General features: G+C 47.1%; 1 protein-coding gene and 1 long non-coding RNA gene across 3 annotated transcripts in view; both read right to left on the reverse strand.

Annotated features, from left to right (window-relative positions):
• LOC124553708 overlaps nucleotides 1-18,848 on the reverse strand; it is a 583,058-nt gene that overhangs the window by 362,463 nt on the left and 201,747 nt on the right. The gene's annotated exons all lie outside the window — the stretch shown is intronic.
• The window catches only part of LOC124553704 (F-box/LRR-repeat protein 15-like), a 38,753-nt gene continuing 27,785 nt past the window's right edge, over nucleotides 7,881-18,848 (reverse strand). For both annotated transcript variants that reach the window (XM_047127606.1, XM_047127605.1), the window contains one exon: nucleotides 7,881-10,831. In XM_047127606.1, coding sequence (XP_046983562.1) covers nucleotides 9,351-10,831 — 1,481 coding nt within the window. In that variant the 3' untranslated portion in view covers nucleotides 7,881-9,350. The remainder of the gene's footprint in view (nucleotides 10,832-18,848) is intronic.

Raw genomic sequence — 18,848 nt, forward strand, 5'->3', positions numbered from 1 at the left:
AAACGGAGGTGAGATGCAAGGCGCTCGTAAACGTGAGCGGGCGGAATCTGAAAGTTCGAGCACAGGGACGGTCGAGTTAGTGAACTGAAAATCACAAACGCCAAACACGGCGTGACAAATACGAAGGTGTAGAACCTACCCGTCGAGGTGCCGAACGAGGAAGTAGCACGCCGCCTCAAGTTGTACGGAGAAGTTCTCTCTGTAATGAGAGATTTCTAGGGTGCCGGCCACAGGTACGAGGTGGACTCGGGTGTTAGGTCCGTCAGGATCGTTCTAAGGAAACACGTGCCTTCCTCTACTGTCATAGGGGGACACAGAGGAGTCATTCAGTATAGCGGGCAACCACCGACGCGCTCCATTTATAGCTCGACGGAACACGTGCGGAGCAGCTGCCCGAGAAAAGAGTGGGCCAACTGCCGCACGAAAACGCAGACAACGGAACTGAGCAGGCAGCAAGCTGTGCCGGAATTCTGACGGGTCAGAGCCTGCTGGTGCACAAAGATCCTGCCGTAGGGGAAGCAGCAGTGGCAGCTGAGGCTGCCCAGCCTGCAACACTGGCCCCAGTAGCGGCTGCCGCAGGCAACGCAGGGGAGAAGCGGCACAACTCTGACAACGAAAACTCGATGGAGGCCGAACCGGTGGCCACCCTCTCTCCCACCGGCTGGCGGGTGAAGGTCACGTGTGCCGCCGTGCCCGCCCAGGTGTCGGCTGTGCCCGTCATTCACAGCACCCGACCAGCCCGTCCTAGCGCCGAGCCCACGCCCACCGTGTACACTGAGGCGCGTGAGATCGCAGTCGAGAAACGAGCAACCGAACTCACACGCATCCTATAAGGAACCGCCGACAAACCGAAAGAGGCGGGTGACCACCGGCAATCGTCATCCAAAGCGACGCAACAGACGGTGCAGCCAAAGCGATGACTCAAACAACCAGTGAGAGACCTCCGACGGGGAAGCGCCCGACATCTCCCGCGAACACGGGAAAACAAAACACCGAACCAGAGGACCTCGTCCTCCAGCAGGACTGCCCACACCAACAACAACCCCGCCTCCACATAGTGCTTAAATGCAGGAACGCTCTGCCTATAACGTCATCACGTGCAATGTAAATAGGACAAATTCAGTTTTCGAGATAGAAGCCCTCATAGAGTTCCTGCAGCACCGAGCTGCCAACGTGGCAATGCTACCAGAAGTTGTCACCACTGACATAGAACAAGTACTGAGATTTGACATCTTAATGAACATAGACGCAGGAACGAGAACTGGAAAAGCTATAATGGTGAGAAATGGGATCGATACAGAGGAAATCGAGACCCTGACTGACGGCTGCGGAATAGCTATTAAAATAGCAGGGATCTATTTCGCAAATGTCTACGCACCGTCAGGCACAAAAAATAAGCAGGCCAGAAGCCAGTTCTTCAATGAAGAACTCTCTGGACTCCTTCCACACAACAGCGACATTGTGCTGGGAGGGGACTTCAACTGCATAGCTGCTCCGGAAGATCAAATCCCAGTATCAAATCTGTGCACGGAGCTGCAGGAATTCTTAAGAAAACTAAAACTAGATGACTCCTGGCATCTACTGTACCCCAAAACAACCAAATTCAGGTATTTCCACAACCGCGGAACACGCAAGCTCGACAGAATTTATGCCAACAGGGAGTTGGCTGCCTCTGTATCGCACGGGGATGTCTGCCCTGCGATCTTCTCCGACCGATGTGCCTACAAATGCAAGCTGCAGTTGTCAACCGGAAAAACCACAAAAGGAAGAGCAGCGTGGAAGCTCAACACACAACATCTCAGTGACATCAAATTACAACAGGAGATAGCACACACCACACAACAAAGCTTACTGACTTGGCGACAATATACGTCCACCACACAATGGTGGGTCGAACACGGAAAACCACAAATACGAAAGGCACCGACTAGGCAAGGTGCGGAGGAGGCATTCCAGAGGAAGAGCACGGCAGATTTTTATGCACAGTGTCTGAAGGACGTGCTCAGCAGTCCTCCAGATGACTACATGCTTCTCACACGAGTCAGAGCAATAAATTTGTGCCTACTCAATAACAAGCGACAACAGATGAAAGGCACCGTCGTTTGCAGCCAGACACATGGCACGATTGAAGATGAACCTGCCACGTTGCACCATCTGCACAGAGAGTGGGAAAGAGCAAATAGCAGAGCTATCAGGGAGCTTAGCAACACAGCAGGCCGTAAGCTGACAACCAAATGGGACACGATGTGTCACATAGAGGAACATTTCACTGCCCTCTTCAAGAGACTGCAAAGATATTAGAAGAAACGCGGAGACAGCCGAATAATGCAGATCGCGCTCTGCCGAACGAGGCCGGGTCAGAAAAAGTGAGAGCCATCCTCAAAAACCTGCGCCAACGGTAAAGCTCCAGGAGCAGACGGAATACTCTCAGAATTCTATGTCGCCTGCTGGGACACAATAGGTGAAATAATTACAGAAATTATTAATGAAATTCTGAATGGAAAAGAGATACCACCCTCCTTCCTGGAAGGGACTATAACTCTGCATCCAAAAATGAAAGCTCTGAAAGTACTAACAGACTTCCGCCCGATAACCCTCTTAAGTGCGGATTACAAAATAGCAGCAAAATGCGTTGCCAAAAACATGAAGCTCGCCCTGAAGAAAGCGATCAGCCCGTGGCAGACTCGTGCAGTGTTAAGCAGGAACATCTCCGATGCTGTCTGCACGTACAGTGACATTATAGTGCATGCCACAGCCAACAGACTGATTATTTCAGTTGACTTCCAGAACGCCTTCAACAGGTTTGGTCACCGGTACCTGCTAAAAACTTTAACAATACTCTGTTTTGGCCCCAAATTCACGGAAGTCGTCAAAACCATATTGACCAATGCTACATCTAGAGTGGCGGTAAATGGCCGGTTATCCGCGCTAATAAAATTGGAAAAATCTGTGAGGCAAGGGTGGCCCCTGTCGACAGCTTTATTAACAGTGGCCCTCGACGCACTGCTCAGAAAACTCGCCGCCACCATCGAAGGCTACAAATTGCAGGACATAAAAGTAGCACGCACAGAATATGCCGACGACGTGAGCATATCTGTGGAAGAATAGGAAGACATTGACAAAGTCTTCCCAATAACAGAATCTTTCGGCAAGGCGTCCGAAGCGAAAACAGACCCCAAGAAATCAGTGTCGCTTCCGAAAGGGAATGCGAGAGTGAGAGGCCAAACTGCGGTACCAGGTGACGGAAAAACATAGGGCACTAGGTGTCCAGTCGCAGCACTGTCCACTAAAAATGGCCGCAGAAAATTGGCGGAACATCTTAAACATCGTCAGATGGGTCGTGAAAATCTGTTCTGACAGACACCTAACATTACAACATAAAACACAGTTGCATGTTTACGTTCTGCTACTACAATGTACGAAAAAGTGTGTGACCATGTATATATCCCAGTACGTACTGCAAAATTAAAGATGTGTATTGTGTATACCAACTGCACAACAGAAGCAGACATCATACAATGTTAAACTGCAAACGACTAAAAAACCTGATGTAAATCACTAAAAAAGCACCTAAAGATGAGCCTCCAGGGCTCGAAATGCATAGTGCAGTAAATAAACGCAACTTGTGACTGAAGGTGGTTTGTTCTTCATTTTACAAAAAGAAACACAGTTGATCAATGTGACGATCCTGGTGAAGGCATGGTACATGGCACAAATCATAAATGTACCAACAGAAATAGGGAAATCCATAACAAGCACTGTGTATTGCCTGCTGTGGAGGCGGGAAGTTTTTAAAGTGTAAATAGCTACCAGTACATTCACTAGAGGGGAAGTGGGGCCGGGATTGACAAGACGTTAGAACAAAATGCACCGCACTGCTGCTCCATAGAGGAATAACAATGGAGGAGAGAAATGTAGCCTGTACCACGTTGTCTCTATTAAAGCCATACAAAGCAGACTGAGGAAGCACCGGTTGACGCCAGCCGGATACCCTTCAAGATGCGCTACCTGAAACAGATAATAATAGATAGGTAATATAAATTCTGATGAAGACTCCCTTAGTTTAGAAGTCGAAACCATAGTCAATTTGACTATAAATTCCATTGCAACCAGTGGGCTGTCTTTACTATAAAAAAAAATAAAAAAAAAAATTCACAGTTGCTGCACACAGCTATGTTTAAAGTTGTAAGATAGAAGCTACGCCTTGCCCACCATAGCAGTTACAGAGATGAGGACAGCAAGAAAAATCTATGGCGCACTATGGGGAAAACAAAGCAGAAGCGAGATAGGAATGAACCTTCCAGGCCACGATTGGCCACAAGTCTGGAAGAATGTCTCAGAAAGGGCCATACCTCCAGAGGCAAGAGACAAGTGGTACAAAATCGTACATAAGACCACACCAACCGACGAGCGACTAGCACGCTTTGGCATGCCTGAGTCTCCAAATTGGGAAGCATGCAACCAGATATACACACTAGAATACTCCTTCACGTGCAGGTCAAGTCAGGACATATGTGAGACTTGCAGGAAATGGTGGCACACACGAACAGGTCGGATCACCAAACTATAGAGACTACAGTTCTCACCGTCCCTGCTGCAAAAAGCTTCCCACGAGCCAAGTGTGTTGCAACCGTGTGGACAGTAGCAATGGCAGCACGTGCCGTAACCGCAAAAAAGCAAACAGACACGGTGCAGTTCCTCGCGGATGTCCGGGCGGAGCACACGAGAGCCGAGCAGAAAAACAGCGACTGCCAGATGTTCCAGAGCTACCTGCAGGTCACGCTCAATGCCGCCTTCGAGGATGCCCTCCGTTCTTACGTGGCGCATCCGCCACCCCCACCGCCACCGTACCGGCCCCTCCCCTCCCTCGCGCCGTCGTCGACGCTGCAGCACACACCCTCCCACATTCCCACAAGTGCGTGTTAAAGTGTGTATTTGTGTAAAACGTGTGCAGTGCATCTACAGTGTTCTCCTACGTCAAATACAGCGTCATAACAAATAATACTGCAACCCCACTAGGAAAAAGTGTTAATAATAGAGATCTTCTGTTTGTGCTCCACTTATAGCGCAAACCGAGATAGCGTGACAGTAAATCTGAGAAACATCACTCGCCACAATGAAGGTGGTTATGTAAGTAACATAACAAACGAACATCTCACTGCAACCCAGATCAATTATCAAAGTAGATTATTCAGAACTGTGTGACCCTATATAAATACTAAGATTTGCAAAGACTTGTGCTGCGCTAGTATTAGTCTTAAACGTAGGAAAGGGGAATTTTGTTAAAAATTCAGTAAAGGCACGTGTAATGTCTCTTGCAGTGGTCTCTCCGCGATATTTTCAGAAATTTTTTTATAAATTATATAACTCAGTACATATCTCGAAATATATCTTCTTATCTTACCGATTCCTAAACTTTAATATACGATGATTATCAATGCAAAGTAGTTTCAAGCCCTATTATTCCTTGGAGCGTGCATTTACTCCACGGAATAGCTTCTCTGCTATCTATGTCTTCTCTTATGAAAAGAAGGATTGATATCTTGCGCATTAGCCAGGAAAGAACGAAGATGTATATGTATGTATTGTAGAGCTAGTCGCCATCTTGATGAGATTCTGTATGAGAAGGAATTTAATACATGAACTAATGTAAGTGTGTTCGCGTATTATTTAACTGACAGTGTCTGCTTACTACGCTGTGACACACGGGATCAGTGGGGAACGTCTGATTTACACTGGACGTCCCTGCCGTTTTGTACACTCAAGATATCCAGTTTATTACTTTCAATAAATAGGCTAACACCGTCTTACCAGCAGATCTCCGGTCTTCCCCGTGTGATCACCGAAAGTTATTAATTATTATAAATGTTTTCAGGAGATCGACTGACAATTTTCGTCGCACCGAGACTTCGAAATTGCTTCACTGCCTTATGGAATTTAAGTTAAGCTCAATTTAATCAGGATAGAACAGTACTGAACTGTGTGAATGTGATAAGCCTGCTTTGTGAATGAAAATTCCCTTAATATACGCATGTTTTTTACTATCCTGATCAGTGAAGCTAAATCAGGCTAGTGTGAGAGAGGTTTTTAAATTTTAGATCCCACAAAAAATATTGAACGCGGTTGGGCGATTAAATCTGGGGCCGCCGGTAGTGTGTGGTAATAGTCGGCAGCTGGTAGGCCGGGCAAGGTAAACGTGGCACGGAGCTGCAGCAGCATATTGCACGTGCAATTTGTTCGGAGTGGAGCAACAGCGAGGCAGGGAACTGCAGCTCTGCTTTAAGTTATTGCAAAGTACGATCGAGGCAGTAGGCCCGAGCCGGTAGTTGCGACGTGTAAGTGACTGGCATATGGGAATTCACCCCTGCCGTAGTTTCTGTCTCTCTCTGACAGTACGTCAGAAGTGAGGGGAAAAGCAGTATAAATAGTCAGGCACTTTTAGCTCGTAGGGGTGCCAGGTCAGTCGAGAGTCGTGTCGGACCTGTGCCGGTCTACGCTTATACGGTACAGTCTGGCAGCGATGTTGTGAATATTCTGTGTAAACCTTTACTCTGTTTCTACGTACTCGTTCGGGCCGTATTCCGCCTCCAGGGACGCGACATCGAGGCAGGACGGAACAGCAGCCGGGTACTCAGAGACTGCACGGTCTGCCTAAAGGCGGGCAGTGACTGCAGTCTGCAGCGGGTCCAGGACGGACTTCGTCCGCTTCCCACCCGGCGTACTGCCGGTGAGGCGTACACTGCGGGAGGCGCGGCAGCACCGTGTCGGCGCCCGAGACAGCGGCGAACGCCACTGGCGGCGAGCTGCGGCACGGCGTCCGGGAGGGCGCGGATGCGAGTCCGGTCCCGTCCCGGGAGCAGCAGTGGCCCGAGGGCCACGGGTGACCGGTACGACCACCTCCGTCCGACGGTCGGACAAAGCGGGCCAAACGGCACGGAGAGTGGCGGAAACTGGGGCCGTAACAGTCTCCGGAATCGTGGGCAGTAGAGCGGTGCCAGTCGCTACGCCTCGGCGGTTGGTGACTAGGCTAGAGCAGCCGACTTCCACCGTCGGGCAGCCTCGTCGACCGCAGCAGCAGTGTCGGCAGTCCCGGAGTGCCGAGACGGCCGGACTCGCAGAATGGCGCTCGGGTGGCGCGCCGACATTACGCTTCTGTAAACTGGCCGAATAAAGAAATAGTTCCAAATACTGCTGTATCGCTCTGCACTGCCCATGACGCTATTGAACTTGCTCAGCCTCCCGATGAGAAACAGTGCAGTGGGCCCCAGCTTTGGCTGTGCCAATTGGAGTCCCGGGTTTGACCGTCGACGGGCTGCAACACTTCTTTTTTTTTTTATCGTATGTCACATGTGCTCCCCCCCTCTCTCTCTCTCCCACCCCCCTCCCTCTCCCCCTCTCTCAACCACAATTTCACAACTAGCTTTTGCTAAATCAAATATGATACCCTACTGTTTTTGCTTTGTTTTGATGTATATCATAATCAGTAAGATGGAACTATAAATGACTTTCAAAAGACACCACCTTGTGCCAACAGATCAATCTCTCTCTAATGTCAGCAATTTTGAAATGACAGCATTAACAAACTCATAAAATATCATAACAGAAACAAAAACTGAAAAAAGAAAACTTTATGTCCCTTCCCCATAGACACCAAAAGGACTAGAACTAAAATAAAATAACCGTACCACTATAAATCAATTTGCAAGTGAACAAAATAGATATTTGACAAACAAAATGTGTGTATCAAAAACAATCACAGCAAAATGAAAAGAAAAAAGACTCAACAACTATACAGAAAATGTACGCAAGAGACTTGAAGTTATCTCCATCTGTAAAAATGTATTGTTAATTTGTAAATAAAAGTCTATTATGTTACCAAAAAAAGAATAGCTGAGTGGTCAGCACAATGGGCTGTCATGCCAAGGGGCCCGGGTTCGATTCCCGGCTGGGTCGGAGATTTTCTCCGCTTAGGGATTGGGTGTTTGTGTGCTGTCCTCAAAGAGGTGGCATCCAGCCACCTCTTACAATTAACCGTGGCACACCGTACTGTAACCGTGCCAACCCTGCGACAACGCTGGACGAAGGCACCAGAGAAACGAGAATGAAATAAAACAGTGTATTTCCATTGTGGTGGAGGCTTGAAAGGTTGGGAAGAAATGCACAATTCACGGGTTGAACATTTGTTTTTATACGCATCCTGCTACAGGTTAACAATAAATTACACAGCAACGACAATAAGCAGATGAACCATTAAATTATTTTCAATGTATAAAAATACAATCTTGAGCAACATTGTTGCATTTCTCCTGAAGGCATTTGCACAGTTGGTTCTTGTGGGCATTAAAGGACATGCAGTTTACATTATGCATTATCTTACAAGTTTTCCATGAGTGGGAACACAAACCAATCTAAAACCTATGCTGCAACTTGTGGTAGTGGTTCAGATGTGGCAACCGTGGGAAATGTTATCTACACAAAATTTTTAATGCCAGGACGATAACTAATAGAGATGATACAGATTATGAAGGGACTGACAGAAAATAACAGAAAAGAGCAGGTAAACATAAAATCTGGAAATGTAAAACAGGTTTTACTACAACTCAACTGCTCGCTCGAGTTTATAACACTGACCTGGTACTAAAAGTGAACTACAGAAAATATTATTTAATGAGAATTCTTTCAGACATCACTTGCAGAGAAACTTCTAGCCAAATTAAAACTGTGTGCCATACTGGGATTGGAACCCAGAACTCTACCTATCGTGGGCAACGTTCTTACCACCTGAGCTACTGAGGCACGACTCACGAGGTACCCCCACAGCCATACTTATGCCAGTACCTCATTTTCCACCTTCCAAATTTTAAAGAAGTTCTCTTGCATGCCTTACAGAACTAGCAATCGTGAAAGATGGGACATTGCTAAGAAATGGTTTAGTCACAGCCTAGGGGCAGTTCCCAGAGTTAGTTAAACTTTCATTTTGCAGTAGACATACAGTTTGAAAATAGTTTCTCCCCCATATCCTTATTCTCAGGATTGCTAGTTCACTTAGTTATGCAAGAGATTTTCTGTGAAGTCTGGAAGGTAGAGTAAGGTACTGGCTAAAGTAAAGTGGACGACGACTGTAAAGCCGAGTCGGTACTGTCTGCAATAGGTGCGTATTCTGGGTTCAAGTCCCCGTAAGGTAGACAGTTTTAACCTGCCAGTAAGAATGGAACACACACACACACACACACACACACACACACACACACACACACAGTTGCATAGTGAAAAATTCAGTCTGTAAATGATGTACATTAATCTATACAGTTGTCGATATCTACAGTTAGGAAAGTTCCTCGAGCAGAAGTTTAAATAGACCGATCTGAGCAATAAATTTTTACTCGCGGCAGGCACGGTCGGACGAGCTCGTGGACAAAGTTGTACACTAATTTGCTGACACACAAGTGCTGCAGGTTTTTCAGGTGGCACAGTTCCCGGTAGGCCTCCAACTCCCATCCGAAGGCATTAAAAAGTGACAATTTACGAATCTGCGGGCAGCACCCGAGGAACTCCAAGTGGACTATGTCCTCCACGTGAGCCAGCAACAGAGCGTCCAGTCGCGGCAGTGACGGCATAACTCCGGAGAGAACGTCGGCGTCGACCGCGCACCTCCTCAGGTCCAGGACTTCGAGCTGCGTCAAGTGGTGCAGGTTCGACAGCTCCCACTCGTCGGGCCACGTCGAGAACTCGAGGCAGAGGCGGCGCAGCCGAGGGCAGTGCCGCAGGAAGCCCAGGTGCGCCAGCTCCGCGCGGCAGAGGTCCAGCTCCTCGAGCAGCGGCAGGCGCGGCAGCAGCTCGGACAGGTCCTCCGCGGTCACGGTGTCGCCGACCAGGCAGAGCGAGCGGACGCCGGCGGGCAGGTGTCGCAGGCCCGCGACTGGCGCGTCCTCAGCTTCGACGCGGAGCTCCCGCAGCCGGTCACAATGACGCAGGAAGGACAGGTCGGAGACGAATACGCAGTCGACCAGCTGCAGGGACGCGAGGGACCTCAGACCCGTCACGGCCGCCTCCAGGTCGTCTCCCAGCACGCAGCAGTCCCGCAGCCGCAGCCTCTGCAGGTTCCCGAGGTGCCGGAGCTCCGCGTACGCGGCGGACGGCAGGTCGGAGCAACCTTTCAGTTCCAGTTCCTCCAGTGCGGCCGAGCAGTGTCGTAGGAACGAAAGTTCTTTCAGGCGGGGGCACCGTATTTCGAGCGTCCGCAACCGGCCGACCCCTTCCGAACCTTCCAGGCAGTCCGCCGACATGGAGTCTACGTACACGCTCAGCTCTCTGAGATTCGGGCACAGGTGCAGAGCGGAACTGACCGCGTACTCCGCCCTGGCGTCGGGCTCGAGTGTCGGGATCGCCCTGACGATCCGCAGCTTGCGGAGCGCCGCCAGGTCGACAGGCGAACGGGGGGAGAGGGTGCTGTCCGCGATGTCGAGTTTAGTCGACAGGTACGCGCACGTCAGTCTCTGGTAGCCCCGCGTGGCTCCCAAGTCGGAAATGCTGGTCACCGACAGAACCATACGGGGGTAGGAAATGTCCACCTCGAAATTGACGTGCTGCTTGACGATGACTTCCTGCAACGGCGGCAGAGTGCTCAAGATTGCACGTGTCTCGTCAGATTCCCTCGGACTTCTGTCACTGACGTACCTCTTCCCCTTCCACAGGTGTGTAAATCCTGTCACAATTTTGTGCCACTGCTGGCACACGGCAGCACACCGAGCCAAGTCTGGGATCGGCAGGAAGGAAAATATGGAAAGCAGTAAGTCGTCACAAATCACAGCCTGTGGAGTCGATGCCATTTCTGTGAACAAAAATAAATTTCCTAGTTACTCGTCAGAATAAGCTGCACTACAAATTTTAAGGATGTACGTTTCATTTAAGACCTCTTCGTGAACATCGAGTGATAATACAAAAAGGAAGAAAGATTGGACTTAACATTCCATTGACATCGAGGTACAGTGGAAACTCGATTAACCGTCATCTTTGGGACCGTGGTCGTGACGGTTGAGTGAATAGACCGATAACAGAAACACATTTCAACGGCCTTGGCCATTATTATAGGCCCTGAAAGTGGAATCCCCTGACTTCTTGCTCGTATAAACCATCGGTACATTGCAGAGTCCAATTCATCATATTTTGCAGGTTTCATTGTCTTTCTTGTTCGCACATCTCCAGCCATGCTCTGCATTGTTGACACATGTTGTTCTATTTTATCAGCATCACGTTTTATATCGTTAACTGTTGTTCTTCCAATACCATAAATCAGTGCTACATTTGTCGCAGTTTCGCCCTCTCTTAAGCGTTTTATAATTTCAAGTTTTTGATTAAGTCCTAAAACAACACGTTTACATTTTTCAGACATTTTATCAAGTCACTGTATCACCCACACCTGCACTAAATACGGTAGTGTAAAATATTAGTCAATAAAGCTTATTCAAGAGGGAAACACGTAACACGGCACAGCCCGCTAGATACACTGCGACAATTACAGTCTTCTCGCCACAACTGGAAACTGATCCAGTGGCGATTGTTGACTCACAAGTGAGACAAATACAAAAAAAGGGGGAGATGTGTTAGCACGCCAACTGAAGGTCACATTTTATGTACCATTCTACGGCGGGCGGGTACATTCACTTCCCACTAAAATAGAGTAAATAAACAAAGTGGACGCGTCACTGTGCCTTAGAGCATTCTGTTATTACAGTATTATTATGCTGTTACAGCAGTGAGGGTTAACAGAAACTGACAGTTTAAAGAGTGACGGTTAATCGAGCTTTTACTGTAATTAGATGAGGAGCACAAGCTGGGATTGTGTCAAGGATGGGGAAGGAAATCAGCCGTGCCCTTTCAAAGGAAGCATTGTGGGATTTGCCTGGAGCAATTTAGGGACATCACAGAAAATCTAAATCTGGACAGCCGGACGTGGCTTCGAACCGCCTTGCTTCCGCACCGGACTCCAGTGTGTGCTAACCACTGGACCACTTCCCTCGGTAGGCAATAATATAGCACGGCTATGCTGTTACTGTGGTCCCCAGTCGCGAGACTGTTTGCTGCAGCTCTCCGTGTTAGTCCGTCGTCTGCAAATCGTGCATCTCTACAGGGTGTCCGAGGATACCTGCACCCCTCCTCCCTTTGTACAATTGGGGGTGCACAAACACCCACACGCAGGGCAGACAATGACAGAGAACGAGTACATTCAGAGATCACTCTGGCCACGCCCCACCTCATCAAGCAGCCTTACTTTTGTTCCGGACAGTGACGGAGACACACTTCACAGTGAACGTGAGAAAAACTTCAGAGGAAATATATGCCACTGTCACTCAATCAATCGAGCAGTCTCCAGCAATATCCATTAGCAAAACAGCAGCTTATAACCTCGTCACAGTTTCACACCAAACTTTATTATTCGTATAGGCTAAAGATGAATATATATTTAATTAATTTAGCATAACAAGTAATAGCTCCTTTTCGTGAAACTCATTGTCATGCCCTTCTGTTATTGTGAAATCTAAGGAAAACTACTAAATGATAACATGTCCTTTCTCAAGTACTGAATTTTATTAATTAAATCTCCCTTTTGTAAACCAACATTTATAAACAATCAACAGAAATTGAATACCCGGTGCCATTACGCCTATATACCGCCACTAATCTCCGGCCTCGTTACCGAGCAACCGTCTCTAGCCTCTCGCACACCCGACTGTCACTCACGGACTCCAACACTCGACTCCTCACACACCCACTTGCACATTGTCGACTGCACTGCAGTCTTCGCTTTAGTTTATGATTGCTGCGTAGATCATATGATTGATACTATGTCTAGGTACAGCTATGTAAGGATACTGTACCCGTACAATCTGAACCTGGGGCACCACAGTCATCACACATGACTACATTAAAAATGAAAGGAAATAGATAATTTAGACTGATGTATGTGAATGATGCATCTGACAATATACTGTATAATATGCCAACGACATAGTGCAGCGAGTTGCGGCTTGCCGTGCTTTGTTCACACCGTCCGTCTCTAACGACCTCAATACTGACGGGACATTCGACCCTGTCCTTCCTTCTGTCTTCCTTATTGACACTATTCCGTATGCCGTTTATCACTCAAGAGTGTTACTTTCTGATCACTTTTGATGTACTGCAGTACACACATTAGCGTTTCCACTACTGTGGACATCTATACAGATCATCGGATGTGAGGGTATCATCTGCAGTGCCCCAGGGAAGTGTGGTAGGTCCGCTGTTGTTTTCTGTCTACATAAATGATCTTTTGGATAGGGTGGATAGCAATGTGCAGATGCTTGCTGATGATGCTGTGGTGTACGGGAAGGTGTCGTCGTTGAGTGACTGTAGGAGGATACGAGATGACTTGGACAGGATTTGCGATTGGTGTAAAGAATGGCAGCTAACTCTAAACATAGATAAATGTAAATTAATGCAGATGAATAGGAAAAAGAATCCTGTAATGTTTGAATACTCCATTATTAGTTTAGTGCTTGACACAGTCACGTCGATTAAATATTTGGGCGTAACATTGCAGAGTGATATGTAGTGGGACAAGCATGTAATGGCAGTTGAGGGAAAGGCGGATAGTCATCTTCGATTCATTGGTAGAATTTTGGGAAGATGTGGTTCATCTGTAAAGGAGACCGCTTATAAAACACTAATACAACCTATCCTCGAGTACTGCTCGAGCGTTTGGGATCCCTATCAGGTCAGATTGAGGGAGGACATAGAAGCAATTCAGAGGCGGGCTGCTAGATTTGTTACTGGTAGGTCTGATCATCATGCAAGTGTTACGGAAATGCTTCAGGAACTCGGGTGGCAGTCTCTAGAGTAAAGGAGTAGTTCTTTTTGTGAATCGCTACTGAGGAAATTTAGAGAACCAGCATTTGTGGCTGACTGCAGTACAATTTTACTGTCGCCAACTTACATTTCACAGAAAGACCACAAAGATAAGATAAGAGATATTAAGGCTTGTACAGAGGCATATAGGCAGTCTTTTTCCCTCGTTCTGTTTGGGAGTGGAACAGGGAGAGAAGATGCTAGTTGCGGTACAAGGTACCCTCTGCCATGCACCGTATAGTGGACTGTGGAGTATGTATGTAGATGTGGATGTTACACAGATGCTGTGCACAGGGGTAACCAAACCGCTTGGGTTTATCTACAGTGCTATGGAAACCTGTACACATCTGGAGCTGCCAATCCGTCACCCCTGCAGACAAGTTACTTCCCTATCTCAGCAATTAAAAAACTTTTGAATACTTATCATACAATATCTTCAGTGCATTGTGTACTTATCATTTGCAAATACCTCATTTTGACATCTTGAATCATTTATCAGATATGAAAATTGTTACGACCACACGATCCGCCATGCGCCATGACACGAATGGGCATGTCGTGTGCGACAATCCACTGACAATAAAACCAAATAACTTGAGAATGAAAACAGACATTGTTCTGATCTGAATTTTAAATGAACTTTCGATATCTTATTGGCATTTCACCCACTGCCATGTACGATCTAAAATTAAAATTTTGTGCAATGTTTTAGTTAATATGAAGCAGCACAAGAACTATGGCATATAACAAAAAGAAATTCAATCCTTTACAAAGTACAGATACCTCACACTAAGGTATGCAAAAATAAAATTGTTTCACCTAATAGTTTCCGAAAAATCAGATGATAAATATTTCGTATCAGCCAGAACACCATTTCTCAGCACAGGGAGCAGCATTTGGCAAGCAGACAGTTGCAACAAAAGCTGCCCTCAGCACGGAATGTAGACAGCACGTCTGTAGCAGCAAACGGGTTCAGAACACCTTTTTCTAGTCTATGGGAATCTGCATTATGTTCAACAGCTGGGAAGGTACACAGGTCATGTTACAATTTTGGGTAGAAAGTCATCATAATAGCTGTCAGGTCTATATTTTGTAAGGGTACGTGAACAGAAATTATTACTTGAAGATAGTGCAAACACAGTTAATGCCTCAGCTCAAATACAAGGGAATCGTGTATCACGTCTGAATACTGCAAGATGGAACTTCTGCATGGTTTGGCAAAATCTCCAGAAGACTATTAGATGAAAAATTTTTATTTTTGCACATCTTAGTGTCTGATATCTTTGTTCAATAAATGATTGAATTTCTTTCTGTTATATGCCAAAGTTTTTGTGCTGCTTCATATTAAGTAATTGCACAAAATTTTGAAGGGTTTGCTGAGGTAAAAACATATTGTGTAAAATTAGCATGATTTTATAAGGAGCATTCAAAAAGAAACGAACCATATATAACTACAGAAACCAGTACCTGTATGTACTGACCCTGGCTATTGAGACATTTGTCCCACTGTGACACAAGGCAGTGAATGTCCGTCTCATAAAATTCCTGGGGCTGCGTTGTTCACCAGTTTCGCACGTACAGCTGGACGTCGCAGTCTGAGGTGAATCATTTGCCACTCAGAGCCTTTTTAAGGGACCAAAAATGGCGTAATCACAGGGAGTCTATGGAGGGTGGCCGAAAACCTCCCATTTGAATTTCTGCAGTAGTGCCAAAACTGTGTTGGCCGTATGAGGCAGAATGACCCCACAGGTGAGATTTCCTGGTCGTTTTGATTTGATCGCTTGGCGAAGGGTGGTCAAGGTTTGCGAGTAATGCTAGGCATTTACTGTTGTCCTGTGCTGCAGGAACTCAATCAGAATCGGTCAAAGAAGAATGTCAGCATAGGGGCAAATGATCCACGCTGTACATGCAGAACTGGTTCACATTGCAGCCCCAGGAATTTTATGAGAGAGCCTTGTGTCACAATGGGACAAGAGTCAACAGCCAGCGCCAATACTTCTAACATACAGGTATCGGTTTCTGTAATTATGCGCCGGCCGGTGTGGCCGAGCGGTTCTAGGCGCTACAGTCTGGAACCGGGTGACCGCTACGGTCGCAGGTTCGAATCCTGCCTCGGGCAAGGATGTGTGTGATGGCCTTAGTTTAGTTAGGTTTAAGTAGTCCTAAGTTCTAGGGGACTGATGACCTCAGAAGCTAAGTCGCATAGTGCTCAGAGCCGTTTGAACTGTTTTTTGTAATTATGCCTCGGACTCATTCCTTTTTGAATGCCCCTTATAGATCATACATTGCAGTGAATGAAATGGGCACAAAGGAGCCCTGAATTTACAATACCTGAAACTCCATATGGGGATAATGAGCCTCATGTGAGGAGTCGAGCCAAAGTGTTGGGGAGGCCTTTTTAGGCTCAGTTTCCGAGACGCTCTGCACGATGCCTAAGAGGACACAGAGATGCACGAATCTCTGTGTAAAGCATGACTGCACTTGTACAGAAGCACAGGATACACAGTTTTTATACACTGATGAGCCCATACATTATGACCACTGCCCACTGGGAGACAAACAACACCTGAAGGCATTGTGGGTACATGCCACATTAAAGAAAGTATATAACTGGAGCAGGAATGAAAAGCAAACCATTTCTAGGGATGATAAGAGCCAAAAATGTGGAAATTCAATTGCATAAATGACACTGACAATGAACGGATGACACTTCCTGGCAGATTAAAATTGTGTGCCGGACCGAGACTCGAACTCAGGACCTTTGCCATTCACGGGCAAGTGCTCTACCAACTAAGCTGCCCAAGCATGACTCACAACCCATCCTCATGGCTTCACTTCTGGCAGTACCTCCTCTCCTACCTTCATTCAAAGAACAGATTGTTATGGCCTGGATTCTGGGAGAGAGAATTTCGGAAATGGTGAGGCTGCTCGGCTGATGATGTGTTACTGTCGTGAGAATCTACGGAACGTGGCTGAATAACGGGAAAATTATGAAGAGGCAACAAGGCGCTTGGCATCCAGGATCGTCACAGAACCTGGAGATAGAGACTTTTCTGCTCTGTAAAACAGGGTCCGTGGCAACCTGCGGCAGATCTGGCAGCAGAGTGCAATCCCTGTGCAAGCACAAGTGTTCTGGATCGTATCATTCAATATACATCGTTGAACAAGGGGCTCCTAAGTAGGAGACCCCAACTTATTCCTCTGTACACTTAACTACGCTAGAGTGCCAATGCAACTGGTATAGGCACGAGTATTTGAATACAGAAATACACTACTGGCCATTAAACTTGCTACACCAACAAGAAATGCAGATGATAAATGGGTATTCATTGGACAAATATATTATACTAGAACTGACATGAGATTACATTTTCACGCAATTAGGGTGCATAGATCCGGGGAAATCAGTACCCAGGACAACCACCTCTGGCCATAATAACGGCCTCGATACGCCTGGGCACTGAGTCAAACAGAGCTTGGATGGCGTGTACAGCTACAGCTGCCCATGCAGCTTCAACACGATGCCACAGTTCATCGAGAGTAGTGACTGGCGTATTGTGACGAGCCAGTTGCTCGGCCACCATTGACGAGACGTTTTCAATTGGTGAGAGATCTGGAGAATGTGCTGGCCAGGGCAGCAGTCTAACTTTTTCTGTTTCCAGGAAGGCCCGTACAGGACCTGCAACATGCGGTCATGCATTATCCTGCTGAAATGTAGGGTTTCGCAGGGATCGAATGAAGGGTAGAGCGACGGGTCGTAACACATCTGAAATGTAACGTCCACTGTTCAAAGTGCCGTCAATGTGAGCAAGAGGTGACCGAGACGTGTAACCGATGGCAACCCATACCATCACGCCGGGTGACACGCCAGTACGGCAATGATGAATACACGCTTCCAGTGTGTATTCACCACGATGTTGCCAAACACGGATGCGACCATTACGATGCTGTAAACAGAACGCCATTCGTGTACCCAGGGTTGTCGTCGAGTACACCATCGCAGGCACTCCTGTGTGTGATGCAGCATCAAGGGTAACCACAGCCACGGTCTGCGAGCTGATAGTCCGTGTTGTTGCAAACATCGTCGAACTGTTCGTGTAGATGGTTATTGTCTTGCAAACGTCCCCATGTGCTGACTCAGGGATCAAGACATGGCTGCACAATTCGTTACAGCCATGCGGATAAGATGCCTGTCATCTCGACTGCTAGTGATACGAGGCCGTTCCGTATTACCCTCCTGAACCCACCGATTCCATATCCTGGTAGTAGTCATCGGATCTCGACCAACGCGAGCAGCAATGTCACGATATGATAAACTGCAATCACGATAGGCTACAATGCGATCTTTATCAAAGTTGGAAACGTGATGGTACGCATTTCACCTCCTTACACGAGGCATTACAACAACGTTTCACCAGGCAACGCCGGTCAACTGCTGTTTGTGTATGAGAAATCGGTTGGAAACTTTCCTCATGTCAGAACGTTGTAGGTGTAGCCACTGGCGCCAACCTTGTGTGAATGCTCTGAAAAGCTAATCATTTGCATATGACAGCATCTTCTTCCTGTCAGTTGAATTTCGCGTCTGTAGCACATCATCTTCCTGGTGTAGCAATTTTAATGGCCAGTAGTGTATGTAAACAGGCATAATACGGAGCTGTGGTTGGTGATGCCTATATAAGACAACAAGTGTCTGGCACAGTTGTTAGATCGGTTACTGCTGCTACAATGGCAAGTTATCACGGGAGTTTGAAGGCGATGTTATAGTCGGCGCACGAGTGACGGGACACAGCATCTTTGAGGTAGCAATGAAGTGGGGATTTTCCCGTACGACCATTTCAAAAGTGTACCGTAAATATCAGGAATCTGGTAAAACATCAAACCTCCGACATCGCTGCGGCCGGAAAAAGATTCTGCAAGAACAGGACTGACGATGACTGAAGAGCATCGTTCAACGTGCAGAAGTG

This window comes from Schistocerca americana, chromosome 11, assembly GCF_021461395.2.
Source record: "Schistocerca americana isolate TAMUIC-IGC-003095 chromosome 11, iqSchAmer2.1, whole genome shotgun sequence".
Taxonomy (NCBI): Eukaryota; Metazoa; Arthropoda; class Insecta; order Orthoptera; family Acrididae; genus Schistocerca; species Schistocerca americana.